The 18,577-nt window shown below is 36.1% G+C and overlaps 1 protein-coding gene across 3 annotated transcripts in view; it reads right to left on the bottom strand.

Annotated features, from left to right (window-relative positions):
* Positions 1 to 774: 774 nt before the first annotated feature.
* LOC123856027 (UPF0547 protein C16orf87) overlaps positions 775 to 18,577 on the bottom strand; it is a 29,341-nt gene continuing 11,538 nt past the window's right edge. Inside the window, exons 3-4 of one of the 3 annotated variants that reach the window (XM_064581542.1) lie at positions 8,044 to 8,226; positions 775 to 1,800 (exon numbers count right to left, since the gene is read on the bottom strand). In XM_064581542.1, coding sequence (XP_064437612.1) covers positions 1,682 to 1,800; positions 8,044 to 8,226 — 302 coding nt within the window. In that variant the 3' untranslated portion in view covers positions 775 to 1,681. Of the gene's footprint in view, positions 1,801 to 1,833; positions 3,340 to 8,043; positions 8,227 to 18,577 lie in introns of those variants that run through there. The other 2 variants (XM_064581543.1, XM_064581544.1) reach the window with 2 other exon arrangements.

The following is an 18,577-nucleotide window of genomic DNA, read 5'->3' as shown; positions in this document are numbered from 1 at the left end:
AAGTTCCAGCCTCGTCACCAGTCTCCTTCCCTATTGTATCCATGACTATTCTAACATGACTTTCCTCTAAGGGTCTTCAGCTTTAAATGGATAGACTCTGACATCAATAGTTCTTTATAGAGATGCCTACTCCATAAGCCTTCCTTTTTCTGAGGACATACTCAAAAGCATTTTTAGATATTATTTTTATATTTTCTTGTCAAAATGAAAATAGTTTTCTTATATTTCAAAGATAAAAATCACATTAGCATTCTTGGGAATAAACTTTATTACTAGGGCTTTAAAATGCATACAAGATAATTGTAGTAGTACCTATAGGTAAATACAAGGATTGTGGGGAAAAAAAATTCTACTTCCTGCCTAGAGTACCTCTTAAGCTCCCTGTGCTGGCTACAATTTAGATAAAGTAGGACAACATGTGAATCTTTTTTTCTTTTGAGAGGTGATGAGAGAGGCAGGATGAAGCTGACAATGCAACTACTGAAACTCAAAGGGAAATTCTCTTAAGGCTAAATCTAACTGATGAGTACCTTCCCTAATAAGACTTCTGGACTTCCAAACAGATTCAGCCACTGGGGTGAGGGTGGGGGGTACCTGAAATAAGGGAAATTACTGTCAAGTTTGAATATTAATATTAAATTGAAAAACAAAAATGCAAAAGCATTTAGTATAAATCAACTATAAACAGTTATCACTTACTACTAGAAAAATTAAGAATTTAAGTGTATTTCACAAACTTCACAGAACAAAAACTTATACCACACTATTAATCTATTAGTTTCAATATTAAGGTTTATTTTTTTTTCCAGAGATTAAGTAACAATTTAAATAATTATCTGTATGTATAAATGAACATCCATTCAGATAAAACATTACTGCTTAAAAGAGGCTACCTAAGAAATATTTTGTATGTAATAAATATATTTTATGTTTAGGTTAACAGGCACCATCTTGAGAGCAGAAAAGGTATTTTTAACCAATAAATAAATTACATTCAAGAAAACAAGATGTCTATATCTGAAGTATGATATATCCTTAAATGTTTTTCTTCATATAGCACCCAAACTTCCCAAATGTCTAGAAAGTATCTCCCAAAATATAACTCATACCTTAAGTCATAAAAATAAAGGCCAAGAAAAAATCAATTTAAGACAAAATGTACAGTTTATATTCTTAATTCCCCATTCAATAAAATATCAATTGCCAATTTATTAAAAGTAAATGAACTGTATATATGCAATCTGTTAATGCTGAAAATCTGAAATATAATATTTTTAAAAGTCACTCTTTCTCAAAGTACTTAAAATATTGCATCTCTGGTGGCAAACCTGAAAACTATCAAGCATTTTATTTCCCTAGTTTTCATTCTTCCACTCCCATCTCTATTCCTTTATCCTTTAACAGCCATCCATTGTTTTTTGTTTATTTTTTTGTTTTTGGTAAATATACTTACATCCCAAACACAAAACACTGACAATACTCCTTGGTAAACAAGGAAATCCCAGAACAGTCCAAGCCTACAGCTTTGCTCCCAAAGTGTGGCACAGGCTAAATGACAGGGAAAAAAAAACAATCAGTGGCCCTTATTGATGCAGTCAGAATGCTCCTGAGAGTCCACAACTGTTTGAGAATTTGCTGATGTAATCCTGAAGACAGTATCAACATATTTTGCAGACAAATATCAGAGAATAAGTCTTTGATTGATAATTTTTCTATTTATTTCTGCCAAGGCGACTGAAAACACGAAAGCCTTTTCATCAGAGAGGTTAGCATAGATGTCAATTTCCTTTTCCTGTTTCTCTGTTAAAAGAAAAAGAGAAAGCTTAATGTAAACGTGGTAATCAAAAAATACTTTTGAGGCTTTCAAGTATCTCTTTAGATGACAATAAATATACATAATACTAACAACATATATTACATGTTATACAGTATCATGCTACTAAACTGGAAATTTTTAAAAATGACACAAAGGAGTTATTGAAATGCCATGAACTAAATGGAAACTGTGTATATATATATATATATATATATACACACACACACACACACACACTGTCTATAATATCTATATCATTTCTGTAAAAATCTCAAGTATTTCTTTCTCTTCACTAGGATGAGCTTACTATCCAATCAAAATGAATTTTCTCACCCGAAAGATGGTCCCTTCTGAACACCAATAGTGCCTTTATGAATATATTAACTTCTTTACCTTAGCCCTGCTATAGAAAATAAGAATAACCAACATTTAATTCTATTTTTCCCTCTCCTAATTACAAATGCAATCCAAGTTCATGGTAGAAAATTGAAAAGTACAGGGTGCCTGAGTGGCTCAGTTGGTTAAGCGACTGCCTTCGGCTCAGGTCATGATCCTGGAGTCCCTGGATCGAGTCCCGCATCGGGCTCTCTGCTCAGCAGGGAGTCTGCTTCTCCCTCTGACCCTCCCCCCTCTCATGTGCTCTCTCTCTCTATCTCATTCTCTCTCAAATAAATAAATAAAATCTTTAAAAAAAAAAAATTGAAAAGTACAGAAAAACAAAAAAAGAAAATAAAACCCATCTATATTATCCCAGAGCCAGCTAAAATCACAATAAACATCTTTGTGTATTCTGCCAACTTCTTTTTTCAGACTCTTCTACGATCATACTTTTGTCTTTTTTTGTTTTGACTTTTTAATCAAAGTTAAATATATAGAGTCAAATCATTTTTATTCAACCTGTTACAAAATATGGAAGTCCTCCTTCTCTCATGCCTGTTTCCCATACTCCAAGTGCAACTACTTTTTTTCAGTTGTTTCTTTTCATTTTTTACCTCTCTAAGCAACATTTTTATGTCCACTTCTTGATTTTAGGCATTATTAATTAATCTTCCACCATGAAAAGTTAGTATTTTATTGTTTTCCGTATCTTAAGCCCCATACTCTTCCTATCCCATCTTCCCATTACAATTACATCACAATTTAGGGGAGATCAATATTCAATGTTTACATTATTCTTCTGACTATGTAAATGATTTCACTTTTCCTTCACATTGTTTTTTTCCTGAGATTCTTTCTCCATCAGCTTAGTTTTCATTACTAATGAGTTGTACAAATCTTTTAGAATGTTTACACATACTAGATATTATATCAATTTTATTTTCTTGAATAAGTCTCTCCAAGTCTTCTGCTCAGTCTGAAATGGTTGATTTCTAGACCTGATACACAATTATCATCAAGATCTCTCTTCAACATCATGCTGGATATAAACATCTTTCTCTTGAGTTGGACCCTGTGTCCTGGATCCCAGGACACTTTCTTGGTTTACTTCTTCCTTTTGATGCCAGGTATCTTGTAGTAGCTTCCTGAGAAAGGGAGTACAGGTAGCAAATTTTTTGAGACCCTGAATGTTAGAAAGTATCATTAGTCTACCTTCATGCTAATTCACAGTGTGGTTGACTAAAGACTCCTAGATTTCCTGAGTAGTACGAAGGCAAAAAATTGGCTTCCAACTAATGGTGCCACTGTTTTAAAAAGAGCCAATACCTTTTTTTTACAGCTATTTAAAACGTTATTGTTAAATTTACATACAGTGAAATACACAGATCTTAAAGTACAATTGGATGAGTTCTGACAAAATATACATCTACATAACCCACACCACAATCAAGATACAGGAAATTCCTCATGCTCCTTTCCAGTCAATTCCTCCCCACCTCATCAGCAACTACTGTTCTGATTATATCACCACAGATTCATTTGCCTGTTCTTAGACTTCATATAAATGGTATCATCTAGCATGAACTGTTTTGTGTCTAGCTTCTTTCATTCAACATGTTTTTAAAATTCATTGATGCTGTCTGTTCATATATGAGTAGTTTGTTCCTTGCTGGGTACTAGTCCACTGTATTAATTCCAAATACCACTTTCTTTTCTTGCTCTTTTTTCCCTGAGCACTTGAAGGAGTTTCCCTTTAACCAAAGAGATAGGATTTATGATGATAGGCTTTGGCATAATCTCTACTTTTAACCATCCACTGGTCTGGGAATTTGGTGGACCATTTCAATGTGGAAACTCAATGTCCTTCAGGTTTGGAAAAATTTCTTGAATTATTTCATCGATGACTTCCTTCTCCTCCATCTTCTATGTTCCTTTTTGGAACATCAGTTATTTATAGATGTTGACTTCAAACTGGTCCTCTAAATTTCTTATCTTTCCCATTCTATTTTTTTTTTTTCTGTCTTTCTTTCTCTCTCTCTCTCTCTCTTTCCTAGAGAGAGGGAGAAAGAGAATCCTAAGCAGGCTTCCCACGCTCAGCACAGAGCCTGACATGGGGCTCAATCTCACCACCCTGAGATCGTGACCTGAGCCGAAATCAAGAGTCGGATGCTTAATCGACTGAGCCATCAGGTGCCCCTTTCATCTCTTTTTCTATTTCTCTGCATTCTGGTACAATTCTTTAATTCTGTCAATAAACCTGTTAAAAGTTTTTCATTTCTGCAATCTTTATATACACACGTATTTTTTTAGATTTGTATTTTTAAAGTTCATTTTCTAGGTACTTTTTTGTACCTGCTTTTCCATTTAAATATCATCTTGTTCTTGTTTCATGACTACAATATCTTCTCTTGCTAAAAACATTAACAATAGTTTTAAGTTTTTCTCTTTCCTGCAAAATCCTGTTTTATCCAAGTTATTGTTTTTTCCCTGTTGTTTGGTCTTAGCCTTTCATATAGATGCTTTCTTCTGTATATCTGAGTAATTCTTGATAATATGCTCATATTTAAGAATGGGGTCCAAAAAGATGATGAGCTCATACCTATCTGTGGAGCTTGACTGTGATCACCAATTTAGGATGATCTGACTGGGCCATTTGTGAAATCCCTAATGAAAGTTCCTTATATTAGGCCCTTTCTCTTGGGTTTTTCAGATTTCCTAGAGAAGATACTGCTAATTCTCCTACCTCGAAGATCCAAGCCTGACCACAGAACTCAGTATTTACTATCTCCAATTTTCACGTAATCTTCCTGATCTCAATATAGTATCCCTGCCCTCAGTGACACCTGGTGTTCCATTAAATCACAGAGACTGTTTTCTCTTTTTGAAAGGATAAATTTGGAAGGAGGGGAAAATGAGGTAAACAGCCCTAGCAGGCCATTAAGAAACAGACTTCCAAACAATCTCATTTTTAGCCTCACCTTCACCTCTACACTTCCAGACATAACTGATGCACAAATTCCTGACCTTAAGGCAGCTGTGTAATAAAAATCATTTTTTTTTATTAGTTTTTCCCAAAGGGGCTGACAGTTTAGATTTCATGGGTCTACTAAAGCAGTTATCACTTTCTAGAATTCTGTTGCTTTTCCCATTCCTTGTCCTTGTGAAATTTGGTCCTTTTAAAAAAAAATCCCTTTACTATAATATTACTAAGATTTAAGGATGATGGAGAGCATGGTGTGGTTATTCAATCTACCAACTTGAACTTGAACTCTACATAAATCTTGTATGTTCATTAATAAGATATTCAGGGGCGCCTGGGTGGCTCAGATGGTTAAGCGTCTGCCTTCGGCTCAGGTCATGATCTCAGGGTCCTGGGATCGAGTCCCGCATCGGGCTCCCTGCTCCTTGGGAGCCTGCTTCTCCCTCTGCCTTTCTCTCTCACTCTGTCTCTCATGAATAAAAAAAAAATAATAATAATAAGATATTCAGAATTGCCCATTATATTTTAATCTAAATGTCACTCCTACCTTACTAATATTCAAAATAATCATACTCCCCTCATATAAAATGAAAACTTATCTTAAACCAACCAAAATTTTTAAGTTTAATGGTTTGTTTTTATGATTGTATAAAAATATTTTGCTATCTAGATGTCTAACAAGCTTTCCTTTTCCATTCTTTCTTCTTCCTATTCTTTTTCAAAATATAGAAAACAAAGTCAATTAAAGATGTGTTTTTTATACATAAACTGTCCTTACAAAAGGTAAAGCTTGCTTCAAAGTTTTCAAGTACCCTATGAGCAAGAAATCAATAAAAACTGAATTACAGTAAATAGCTAGTTAATACTAAGAAGCATATGAAAGAAGTCTATTCTAAAATACATAGAGATTTCAAAAGTTCATATTTCTTATCCATATTATATTTCGGGAACATGGTCTGCCTCAAGGGTTGGTAAAATACAGCCCAAGGTCAAATCTGGCCTGCCACCTGTTTTTATAAAGTCTTACTGGAACACAGCCAGGCCCATTTATTTACATATTGTCTATGGCTGCTCTCCAGCTACAACGACAGGGCTGAGTAGCAGCAATAGAAGGCTGTATGGCCCACAAAGCCTAAAATATTTATTATCTGGTTCTTTACAGAAAAAGTTTGCTGACCTCTTCCCCACCCCGCCCCCATGGCCTACATGAAAAGATTCCAGTTTATTCTACAAAAATTGCTATGAGCACCTTCCTGTTTGTATTAAAAATAAATCAAAAGCATATCTTACTCTAGAAATAGCTTAAAACTTTTCTATTAATAAGCTCAAAATATCAGGGAAAAAAATGATAGCTAAATTCTTTTCTCAAGTTAACATGAATAAAAGTTCAGACCTGCACATACAGATTCCTAGAACGACTATCTAGATTTCATTTCCCCAACTAAAAGACTGTCATTATCTGTTTGCTCATCTCCTCTCACTCACCACCAGAAGCATTCCTTCTCCATTCTTTGGGTTATACTCCCTTTACTTCAACTGAAAAGAATGTCCTGTTTTCTGGGCCAAGCAGTATTTCTCTGGATTTTTTGGTTTTTTTTCCTGCCTAGTTTCCCTGCTGAAGCAGTTTTTAGCATAGATTTTTCTGATCATCCCATGTTAAAAAACACATTCAAATTTAGAAAATAACTCAAACTCTCTGGAAGAGCAGCGTAAGAGAAGGAAAAAGAAAATGGAGTACTATTACCCAAGGAATTAAGGAATATCTAAGTATTCTTCAAAGAATACAGTCAAATATGATATAAGCCTTATTCCTTTAGCCATACAATACTAAGACACCATTAACTCTGAAAAAGCTAAAGACAGCTATACCGGTGAAGTTATTTTCCCTAACAGTCATAACTTTACTAAAATAAAAGCATACAAAGCAGATAGAAATGGTAAACAGGTTAAAAAAAAGTCTCAATGCCTAAAATAAAAGAAATTTACACTTATGCTTGAATATCTAAAACTGAATGCCTGAAAAAGCAAAGCATAACTCACCAACAAGATAAATTATAAATGCATTTCACTGAAGATGAAATTATTTTGATAGATGTTTTTAAGTAATTATAAAGAGCAACCATCCCTTTTTTCCATTAATTACAGGCTTGAAAGTCTCAATTGTAAAAGATATTCATTCATGGCCATACAGGGGTTCATTATCCTAGTCTAGTCTCTCTACTCTTGTGTCATCTCTGAAATTTTCCAGATAAAAGGTTTTTTAGAAGATGTATAAAAAGAGAAGCTGAAGTTTTAGTTAATGTGTTAAAAACAAGTTATTGGCAGACATACTACTTATCAGAAGAAAGGAGAAAATCTATAAGGAGAAATATGAATATATTTTGGACCAAGAATTTACCTAACTATCCAAAAGCTGCCTCAAAGTAGGGAGGACATAATGAGCAATTTAAAAATTCATACTGAAGAATACTTTCAATATTAAATTTTAAAACTCATAGTGTAACAGTTGGAAATAAGTCTAACAGAACTCAGATTTATCTTTAAAAACAAACAAAAAAACAACCATTTTAACAGGCTTCTCTAGGTTGTCATATACAAATTATTATCTCTGAACTCTACTATCATCAGTTTATAGCAAGGTGAATTTTACCTAATTTGAGCCTTTATAGCTTTTCAATAAGAATTAAATTCTGTGATTTAAAAAAAAAACAAGCATCTACCCTGGAGGAAATGTTTTCAAACTAAAATAGGAGTTGTGATTTTAAGTCCAGGAGCTCAATGCCTACCAAACACTTTCTTTACTACTATCTAATTAAGATCTAGAAAAATTTAATACTTGAAAAACAAAACTGCTTGGATTTATTCATACCTCTTTCTTCCTCATGTTTTTTGGCAGATGCAGTTTTAGGTCTTCCTCTTCCTCGTCTGATATGATCTGAATGGCTGTTACTTCGAGACCTCTTTCTGTTTTCTAAATCCTTATTTACTGTAGAATTTATCTTCTCTCGCCTAACTCTCTCTGTTCGCCTCCTCTTGGCCTCATGCTTGTTTTCTGTATGGATGAATAAAAGTGATATATTTTAGGGCTTAGCAAGAACTGTTTGCCCAAGTTCTCATTGTCTTCTTTTTCTTTCTAAATAGCACTAGAGTTTTTGCTGCCTGGCATATTTTATAAAACTACAACCATGACATCTACGTTCCTCACACCCACACAGGAAAAAAAGAAATTCAACAGAATTCAGATCCTCATTAACTCATGAGGTAGGAGGAATTTTAACAAGACCAGTTTTTTTATTTGGCACCTTTAATTTCAGCCCCTACATGTTCACACAATTTCACAGCAATCTTTCTGCCTTTTTCCTTCTCTCTGCTTCCAAGCTAAAAATGGTAAGGTATTAGAAATTCCATTCCTTTTTGCCCCCTACTCAAATTATAGACTGAAATATGTCAAATATACAGAAGCAAAACTGATCTTAGTCATAATACGTTAAGGTTACCAATAAAAAGCAAACAGAAAACATCCACAGAAAATATAAAAACACTAGGGAAGTAATAAGTAGTTTTCACTTAGCCACAGATGAGATCATTTCTGACATTCTCAGAGCATGCAGATCCCTAAATGGAATAGCAAAAGGGGAACTTTACTCAATATGGTGATTTAATTAATGCCAAGAAGCCATCCTTCTCACTCCAAACAATTCAAAATGTTGGATAAGGCAAACAACAAATTAAAAAAAAAAAAACTTGCTTTAATACATACCTGAACTCAAAAGCAACAAAGAAAATTCCCCAAATACGTAAAACCACAATGGTAAAGGGCCAAAATAGATAAAATTCATATTCCAAGAAGGTAACAAAAGATTGTAATATAAGTATGCTTAATAGGCTAGTGTAAAATTAGAAAAAAAAAAAAAACTTTTAAGTAAAATGGTAACGGTTATTTCGAAATGCTATACCCTTAGAGAATTAGTTAATTCTAATCTCAGATATATACCAGATGATGCAAGAACACTTAATTATTCCAGATTGCAGGGAAGTTATCAAAGACAACCAGGGTCTTGTTAAAGGACTAAAGGGCTAACTTGAAAAGGCTCCCCCTGGCCACTTTACGACAATTCGAGCATCAACACAAATAGTAACTGTAATAATAAACTGGAACATCAAATATACTTAACACTACGAGTACATGACATTAAACTAAAAAAACACAAGCAAAAACTACTTGGCCACCATAGGAAGATGCTAAAGAACCAACTCCCTATTTTGAAAGCTTAAATAGAATAGAAAGAATAAAGCATTTATCCTGCCTTTTCTATTCAAACTGTACCACTCACTGGGTAACCAAAGGACAGATAAAGAGACGTTTCTAATTTAAGAATTACTGTGGCTAAAAAATGAAGAATGATAAAATCAAAGTATCACCATTTTTCTTAAAGATTTTATTTATTTATTTGAGAGAGCAAGTGAGCACAAGTGGGGGAGAGGGGTAGAGGCAGAGGGAGAAGCAGGCTCCCCACTGAGCAGGGAGCCCAACGTGGAGCTCGATCCCAGGACCCCTGGATCATGACCTGAGCCAAAGGCAGACGCTTAACCGACTGAGCCACCCAGGCACCCCAAGTATCACCATTTTCAACAAGAAATGAACTAAAGGATGTAAGTGCTGAACATAAATAGCTGCTAACACTACAAAAACAGAGACAAGCAGACTTTATGTATCACCTGACAGAATACCTAACTATTAGGTAGTCTTATCAAGAAAATCAAATCCCATCAAGCTTTTGAATCCAAATTACAATTTACAGGAAAAATAAGTCACTGGAGAAATGTGTTATCCTACATTCCTACACCATGAAGACCCAAATAGCACATCCAGATGTACATGTGATAGCTTCTTCAACATACAATTTGCAAGGAAAAAAAAGAAAACAATAGATAAAAGAGAGCTAAAAAAGACATTGCCCATACGTAATGTGTGGACCTTACATAATCTGCTTTTTAAAACTTTTTTTTTTTTTAAAGATTTTATTTATTTATTCATGAGAGACAGAGAGAGAGAGGCAGAGGGAAAAGCAGGCTCCCTGCTGAGCAGGGAGCCCGATGCAGGACTCGATCCCAGGACCCTGGGATCATGACCTGAGCCGAAGGCAGTCGCTTAACCATCTGAGCCACCCAGGCACCCTTTTCAAAACTTTTTTAAAAAGTTTTTATGAGACACCTGAAAACATCAACACCAGTTGGGGATTTAATATTAAGGAATTACTGTTAATTTTAATTGTGCTTATATTTTTAAAGGTCTATCTTTTAGAAACATATAATGAAACATTTATAACAAATTATATGAGATTTGCTTAAAAATAATATGCAAGAGGGACACCTGGGTGGCTCAGTCGGTTATGCAACTGCCTTCGGCCCGGGTCATGATCCCAGAGTCCTGGGATCGAGTCCCGCATCGGATTCCTTGCTCAGCGGGGAGCCTGCTTCTCCCTCTCTCTTCCTCTGCTTGTGCTCTGTCAAATAAATAAAATCTTATAATAATAATAATAATAATAATAATAATAATATGCAAGGGAAAGAGTAAACATGGGTATAAATGGGGCCAGGTTGGCCATTTTCTTTCTGCTCTTGTGTATGCTTAGAATTTCTCAAAAAAAAAAAGTTGAAAGAAATAGTGATAGGTAAAGCTTTTTATAGTATGCCTTTTCAAGTTCAACAATGAATTTAGGTTTGTTCCTCCGGCTACCCACCCATCTCTGCAAACTTCTCAAAAAAGGGCTATCTGTACTTTCTGCCTTCAATTTCTCACCTCCCATTCACTAATCAATCCACTCCAATACAGATGCCCACTCAATGAAATGGATCAAGAAGGGCAAAAATCTCTGTTATCAAATCTAACAGCACCTCTCTCTAATCATCTTAATACCATCTCTCAAAAATTCAAAAAGATGACTACTCTTTTCCTTAAATTATTCTTCACTTGATTTTCAGGTTTCCAGGTATCCCATCTCACCAGTCATTCCTCTCTATCTCTTTTTGGTGTCTTCTCCCCCAGGTTCTTTCTCATCTTTAATATTAAAGCCCTAGGACTCTCATCTGAGCCCTCTTCTCTTACTTACACTCTGTCGAGATAATCCATAGATCCAAACATTATACTCTATGATTTATGATGGTTCCAAAATTTATACTTTCAACTCCGACCTCTTCCCAAAGTTCCAGACTGCCTACCCAGCAGCTTCACTCTAGTATCTTACAACCATTTCATATGTATCAAAAAATCACTCTTGATTTTCCCTCTTCCAAAGCTTCATTATATTAGTAAATAGTATTACCCAGTTGCAAAAGCCAAATAATTTGTAATTATCTGGGACTCAGCCTGCTGCTTCTTATATCATCACAAATGTCCACAGGTACTCCTTGCAAAATATATCCACAATTTCTTCATCACTCTATGTTGATGGGCAACATCCAAACCAAATGCATTTCCTACATAGCTGCCAAAATTATCTTTAAAAAATTCAAGGGCGCCTGGGTGGCTCAGTTGGTTAAGCGACTGCCTTCGGCTCAGGTCATGATCCTGGAGTCCCTGGATCGAGTCCCGCATTGGGCTCCCTGCTCGACAGGGAGTCTGCTTCTCCCTCTGACCCTCCCCCCTCTCATGTGCTTGCTCTCTCTCATTCTCTCTCTCTCAAATAAATAAATAAAATCTTTAAAAAATAAAAAAATAAAAATAAAAAAAATAAAAAATTCAAAAAAATTCAAACTGCATAGCTCCCCTTCTAAAATCTTTCATTAGCTTTTCATTGTATTTAAAAATAAAGTCAAACTTCCTTACCAAAGCCTACAAGTGTCTATAAGACCTGACATTTGCCTCTCTCTCCACTCTTCTCTCATACTGCAACACTCTGTTCACTATACTCCAGACAAAATTATTTTGACAACAGTCAAAATAGACCTTTAAAACAGTGTAGGATATGGGGCGCCTGGGTGGCTCAGTCGTTGAGTGTCTGCCTTCAGCTCGGGTCATGATCCCAGGGTCCTGGGATGGAGCCCCACATCGGGCTTCCTGCTCTGCAGGAAGCCTGCTTCTCCCTCTCCCACTCCCCCTGCTTGTGTTCCCTCTCTCGCTGTCTCTCTCTGTCAAAAAATAAATAAAACCTTAAAAAAAAATAAAAAATAAATAAAACAGTGTAGGATAGTCATGCAAGTTATCTACACTGATAAATCAAACCATTTATGAGTATCAATAGGCAATTAAGGATTACCAGCAATTTAAGGAAAATTAAAAGTGTAATAGAGAAGAAACAAGTTAAAACAGGAGGAACAACAACAACAAAAAAAACAGGAGGAACAAAGGTAGTTCAAGAAACATGAAAGAAATAGGGGCGCCTGGGTGGCTCATTCGGCTAAGTGTCCTGTCCGACACTTGGTTTCAGCTTGGGTCATGATCTCAGGGTCATGGGATCCAGTCCCACATTAGGCTCCATGCTCAGTGTGGAGTCTGCTTGTCCGCCTCCCTCTGTTCCTCCCCTGCCCTGTCTCTCTCTTTCTCTCTCAAATAAATAAATCTTAAAAAAAAAAAAAAACAAGATAATCTTAAAACATTCTAATGCATACCTTCGAGACATCTGATTGTACTTTATACCATTAAGAATAAGATTCTTTTGCAAAAATAGAAAGCTCAATCCTAAAATTCATATGGACTCTCAAGCAATGTGAAATAACCAAAAGAATCTTGAAAAACATTGCCAGAAGTCTCATACTTCCTGATTCCAAAACTCACTACAAAGCTACAGTAATCAAAAAAGTGTGGTACTGCCATATGACAGATATATAGACCAAGAGAAAATAGAGAGCCCAGAAATAAATCCCTGAATATACAGTTCAATGATTTTCAAAAACAATGCCAAGATGATTCAAGGAGAAAAAGATAATATTTTCAACAAGTTGTATTGGGAAAACTGGATATCCACATACAAAAAAAATGTAACTGGACCCTTAGTTTATACCATATGCAAAAATTAATTCAAAATGGATGGAATACCTAAATATTACAGCTAAAACTATAAAATGCTTAGAACAAAAAGAAGGGAAAAGCTTCGGGGCGCCTGGGCGGCTCAGTTGGTTAAGCGACTGCTTTCGGCTCAGGTCATGATCCTGGAGTCCCTGGATCGAGTTGCATCGGGCTCCCTGCTCGGCAGGGAGCCAGCTTCTCCCTCTGACCCTCCCCCCTCTCATGTGCTCTCTCTCTCTCTCATTCTCTCTGTCTCAAATAAATAAATAAAATCTTAAAAAAAAAAAAAAAAGAAGGGAAAAGCTTCACATAACACTGGACTTGGCAATGATTTCTTGGATATGACAACGAAAATACAGGCAACAAAAGAAAAATAGACAACTTGGATTTCAACGAAATTAAAAACTTTTGTGCATCAAAGGACAGTATCAACAGAGTAAAAAAAGGCAATTCATGGAACGGGGAAAAAATATTTATAACATTTATCAAATAAGGGATTAATATCTAGAATAAAAAGAACTTCTACAACTCAATAACAACCCAATTCAAAAATGAGCAAAGAACTTGAATAGACAGAAGACAGGCAAATGAAAAGATGTTCAACATCACTAATCATTAGAGAAATGCAAATCAAATACTGATTAGAATGGCTCTTATCAAAAGTCAGAAAGGCAATTCTGACACAAGCTACAACATGAAGTCTAAAGACATTATGCTAAAGGAAACAAGTCAGACACAAAAAATAAATGCAGTATGATTCCAAATAGGAAGTAACTACACTAGTCAAATTCACAGGTACAGAAAAAAGAATACTGGTTGCCTTGGGGCAGTAGGGAAAAGGAATGGAGAGTTATTGTTTAATGGGTATAGCATTTCAGTTTGGGAAGATGAAAACAGTCCTGAAGATTAATAGTGGTAATCGTTAAGTACACAATATGAATGTACTTAATGCCACCGAAGTGTACATTTAAAATGATTAAAATACAGGGCAGCTGGGTGACTCAGTCAGTTAAACATCTGCCTTTGGCTCAGGGCATGATCCCAGAGTCCTGGGATCAAGTCCAGCATTCAGCTCCCTGCTCAGCAGGGAGTCTGCTTCTCCCTCTCCCTCTGCCCCTACCCCCGATCATAGTCTTTCTCTCAAATAAATAAATAAAACCGTTAAAATGATTAAAATACTGATTTTATGTTATGTGTAACATACCACAAAAATATGAAAAAAGATTCAATGGAAAAAAGAAGAAATTAGAAAACAAGATGAACTGCTCAAAATTAAAGTGCAAAAGACAAGCTAAATAACGGACACCTCTGAAAGACAGAATTATAGCTCTAGAAAAGGAAATCAATGAAATTTCCTGGAACACCCCCCCCCCCAAAAAAGAGAGAGAGAATAGGTGACAGTAAGTGAAGAGAAATGAAAGAAAGATCCAAGAAATCCAATACTCATCCATGATGTAATTACTAATTATCTACCCATTATTCATTCTCCCTTCTTCATTAAGAACAGGATGTTCTAGGGGCGCCTGGGTGGCTCAGTTGGTTAAGCGACTGCCTTCGGCTCAGGTCATGATCCTGGAGTCCCAGGATTGAGTCCCACATCGGGCTCCCTGCTTGGCGAGGAGCCTGCTTCTCCCTCTAAAACCCTCCCCCCTCTCGTGTACTCTCTCTCTCTCTCATTCTCGCTCTCTCAAATAAATAAATAAATCTTTAAAAAAGAAAAAAAGAACAGGATGTGCTAATCAAGAGGGAACTGGGCCCAGCTAAAATATATACATTCAAAGACCCTCCTGCAGATGAAGTGGCCATGGACTTTTGTTCTGGCCAATGACAAATAAGTGGAATTGGTAAGGTTTCCAGCACGATTTTTTTTTTTTAAGGGGGTAAGCATAGCTGGCATGTCCCTTTGCCCCTTTGCCCTTCCCACTTCTTCTTCTTGGAATGCTTAAGAGATTCCTGGAGGTACAATAGCTACCTTGTAACAATGAGGATGAAAGCCAAATCTCAGGACAGAAGAAAGAGACCAACCTAGATCCTTGATGATACCACTGAATCACCAGTCCTGTACTGCCAACTTCATCTTTCTTCACTAAATAGTGAAAAAAAAAAACCCACAAACTATTTGTCCAATCCAGTGTCAGTCTCTGTGGATGGTAATCCTGATACATCATCCAACAAGTATGCAATCAGTATACCAAGAGGAAGAGAAAAAGACAGAAGAGAAAAAAGAAATAATAGGTAAAAATTGCTCTAAACTGAAGATTTGAGCCCTCAGATGGAAAGGAAGAATGAGAATGACATTTAAATGTGAGTACAGGACTCCTAGGTGACTTAGCCAAGCGTCCTACTCTTGGTTTTGGCTCAGGTCATGATCTCAGGGTTGTGAGAGCAAGCCCCAGGATGGGTTCCATCCTCAGCCGGGAGTTGGCTTTGGATTGTTTCTCTCCCTCCACCTCTGTCCCTCCCCCCACTTGCATGTGTGCACACACACACTCAAAAACAAAAAAATAAATCTTTAAAAATAAAAAACTAGGGGCGCCTGGGTAGCTCAGTCAGTTGGGCGTCTGCCTTCGGCTCAGGTCATGATCCCAGGGTCCTGGGATCGAGCCCCGCATCGGGCTCCCTGCTCAGCGGGGAGCCTGCTTCTCCCTCTGCCTCTGCCTGCAGCTCTCTCTGCTTGTGCTCTCTGACAAATAAATAAATAAAACATTTAAAAAAATAAATAAAATAAATAAAAATAAAAAAATAAATGTGAGTACACAGTAAAGGCCTTTCACACAATGGAAAACAGGAAATGTACCACCACATAGCTTCTATGAAAAAATTTTTCCAGGTCTGAAACAACTTTCTGGAAAATTTATTTTAGAAATAAAAATACATGAGTTAAAAAAAAAATGATATTGAAGAAAAATGGGATTATCCTAAGAGTACAAAGGAAAGAAATCTTAGGGACGCCTGGGTGGCTCAGTCAGTTAAGTGTCTGCCTTCAGCTCAGGTCATGATCCCAGGGTCCTGGGATTGAGTCCCGCATCGGGCTCCTTGCTCAGCAGGGAGCCTGCTTCTCCCTCTCCCACTCCCCCTGCTTGTGCTCTCTCTCTGACAAATAAATAAAATCTTTAAAAAGAAAGAAAGAAAGAAATCTTAGTATGACAACTATGGAGCAGACCTAAGATCAGTCAGTCTTAATTAGAAGAAGTCAGAAGAGTCTACAAAAAAGTCTTAAAAATGAATATACTCATCATTATACAAACTGTATGAGTAAGAACTTAAAAGTATAGGCAGAGGTAAATAAAGGTATGCATTCTTCCACCAAAGGCAAAATAAAAACCTAAAGCCATGTCCCATATATGAATGTAGAGCAATTTTAAGTGATTAGCAGGTAAGAAACAATGTTTTCTGAAATAACAAAACCAAACCTTCATTGTCAAGTAATTCAGAATTGAGGACCACTTACTACTAAATTAATGTTCAATCACTGAGTTTATAAAAAGTACTGACAACTGGCAATAATCATTTCACTTTTTTCTCTTAACGAAAAGTGAGTATGTCATTTATAGACTTCTTGGCTTATTTATCAGCCTTTGCCTGCTAACTTACCTTAGACAATAATTTGAAAAGTAAGTTTAGGTTTAAATTTTTTGTTTTTTTCCTTCCCCTAATTAAAAATGAAGAGGTTGTTATTTATCTGACTAAACTTAATCTAAAACTCATACCCAGGGGTGCCTGGGTGGCTCAGTTGTTAAGCGTCAGCCTTCGGCTCGGGTCATGATCCCAGGGTCCTGGGATGGAGCCCCACATCGGGCTCCCTGCTCAGCAGGAAGCCTGCTTCTCCCTCTCCCACTCCCCCTGCTTGTGTTCCTGCTCGCACTATCTCTCTCTCTGTGTCAAACAAATAAAATCTTAAAAAAAAAACAAAACTCATACCCACTGAGAAACATACAATTAAATACTAAAAAGCTATTCCAATGTCTTACTGTTTTATCCTTTTTCTTACCTTCAGAGAAGTCTTTTATGAACTAGTATGTCATTTAGAATTTGTTTACTTTTTATAGTTTTTTATAATTAAAATTTTTAAAGGAAAAAGGTATATCCATAATTATTAAATGCAAAACGGCACCCTTGATGTCACAAAACACCTGGAATAGCCATCAGAAAAAACAAATTTAGGGGTGCCTGGGTGGCTGAGTTGGCTAAACGTCCAACTCTTGATTTTGGCTCAGGTCATGATCTCAGGATGATGAGACTGAACCCTGTGGCCCGCTCCGTGCTCAGCAGGTGAATCTGCTTTGCTCCTCCCCCCACACTCTCTCTAGTAAATAGATAGATAGATAGATAAATACTTTAAAAGAAAGAAAGAAAGAAAAAGAAAAAACAAATTTAAACATCTGAACAAAGCAGTTTGTTCTCACCAAAAACTGTTTCTGTCAGAATTTGGTGACTGATCAAGTATTTGAATGGTGCTCAAGGTTTGGTCTACAGTACAGATACTCTCAATTTTACGAAATACAATATTTCCTTTAATCCCTTTTTAATTTTATTTTTTTTAAGATTTTATTTTTAAGTAATCTCTACACACAATGTGGGGCTCAAACTTACAACCCCAAGAACAAAAGTCATGTACTCCACCAACTGAGCCAGCCAGGAGCCCCTTCTTCAACCTCTTTTTAAAGAAATTGCTTCAAATTGACAGTTTAGGACTTAATCTCAAGACTATTTTTTAAATTCTTAGGCTATCATTCAATTTAGAAATGAAATCCTACAAGAACAAGACAGTTAATTTTTTAAAATTTATCTCCATTTAATACTGGCCCCCCAAAGAGAGTAAAAGAAACAACACATACCTAACTCATTTGGGAAGTTGTCAAAGAATTATTAATTGCCTTGAGGTTCTATGCACTCCTACAAAACACTGAGCATTTCTTAACACAGATTTATTTGTAACATTCATCTCTGCCCCTCATCAAAACTAAAAAGCTTTTAAAAAATCCTTTGATTTCCGGGCGCCTGGGTGGCTCAGTTGGTTAAGTGACTGCCTTCGGCTCAGGTCATGATCCTGGAGTCCCAGGATCGAATCCCGCATCGGGCTCCCTGCTCAGCAGGGAGCCTGCTTCTCCCTCTGACCCTCCCCCCTCTCGTGTGCTCTCTGTCTCAAATAAATAAATAAATAAAGTCTTAAAAAAAAAATCCTTTGATTTCCATAATAAATTTTGTTTATTTAAATGTATTTTCAGCTAGACAAAATTCTATACAGGTCTAGTGTCCTACCTCCCCATTTCTACTGTGTTATGAAGATACACAGATAATATATTTGAAAAATGTGAGTTTTGAGCAATTCAAGCTTAGATAAATCTGACTTGACAGATTATTTTCCTCCTACATGTCACATGTCACAAAGTTA

Source organism: Mirounga angustirostris, unplaced genomic scaffold (genome assembly GCF_029215605.1).
Source record: "Mirounga angustirostris isolate CCGP_5_RB_7025 unplaced genomic scaffold, mMirAng1.0.hap1 SCAF_16, whole genome shotgun sequence".
Taxonomy (NCBI): domain Eukaryota; kingdom Metazoa; phylum Chordata; class Mammalia; order Carnivora; family Phocidae; genus Mirounga; species Mirounga angustirostris.
This window is presented reverse-complemented; position numbering and strand designations above follow the sequence as displayed.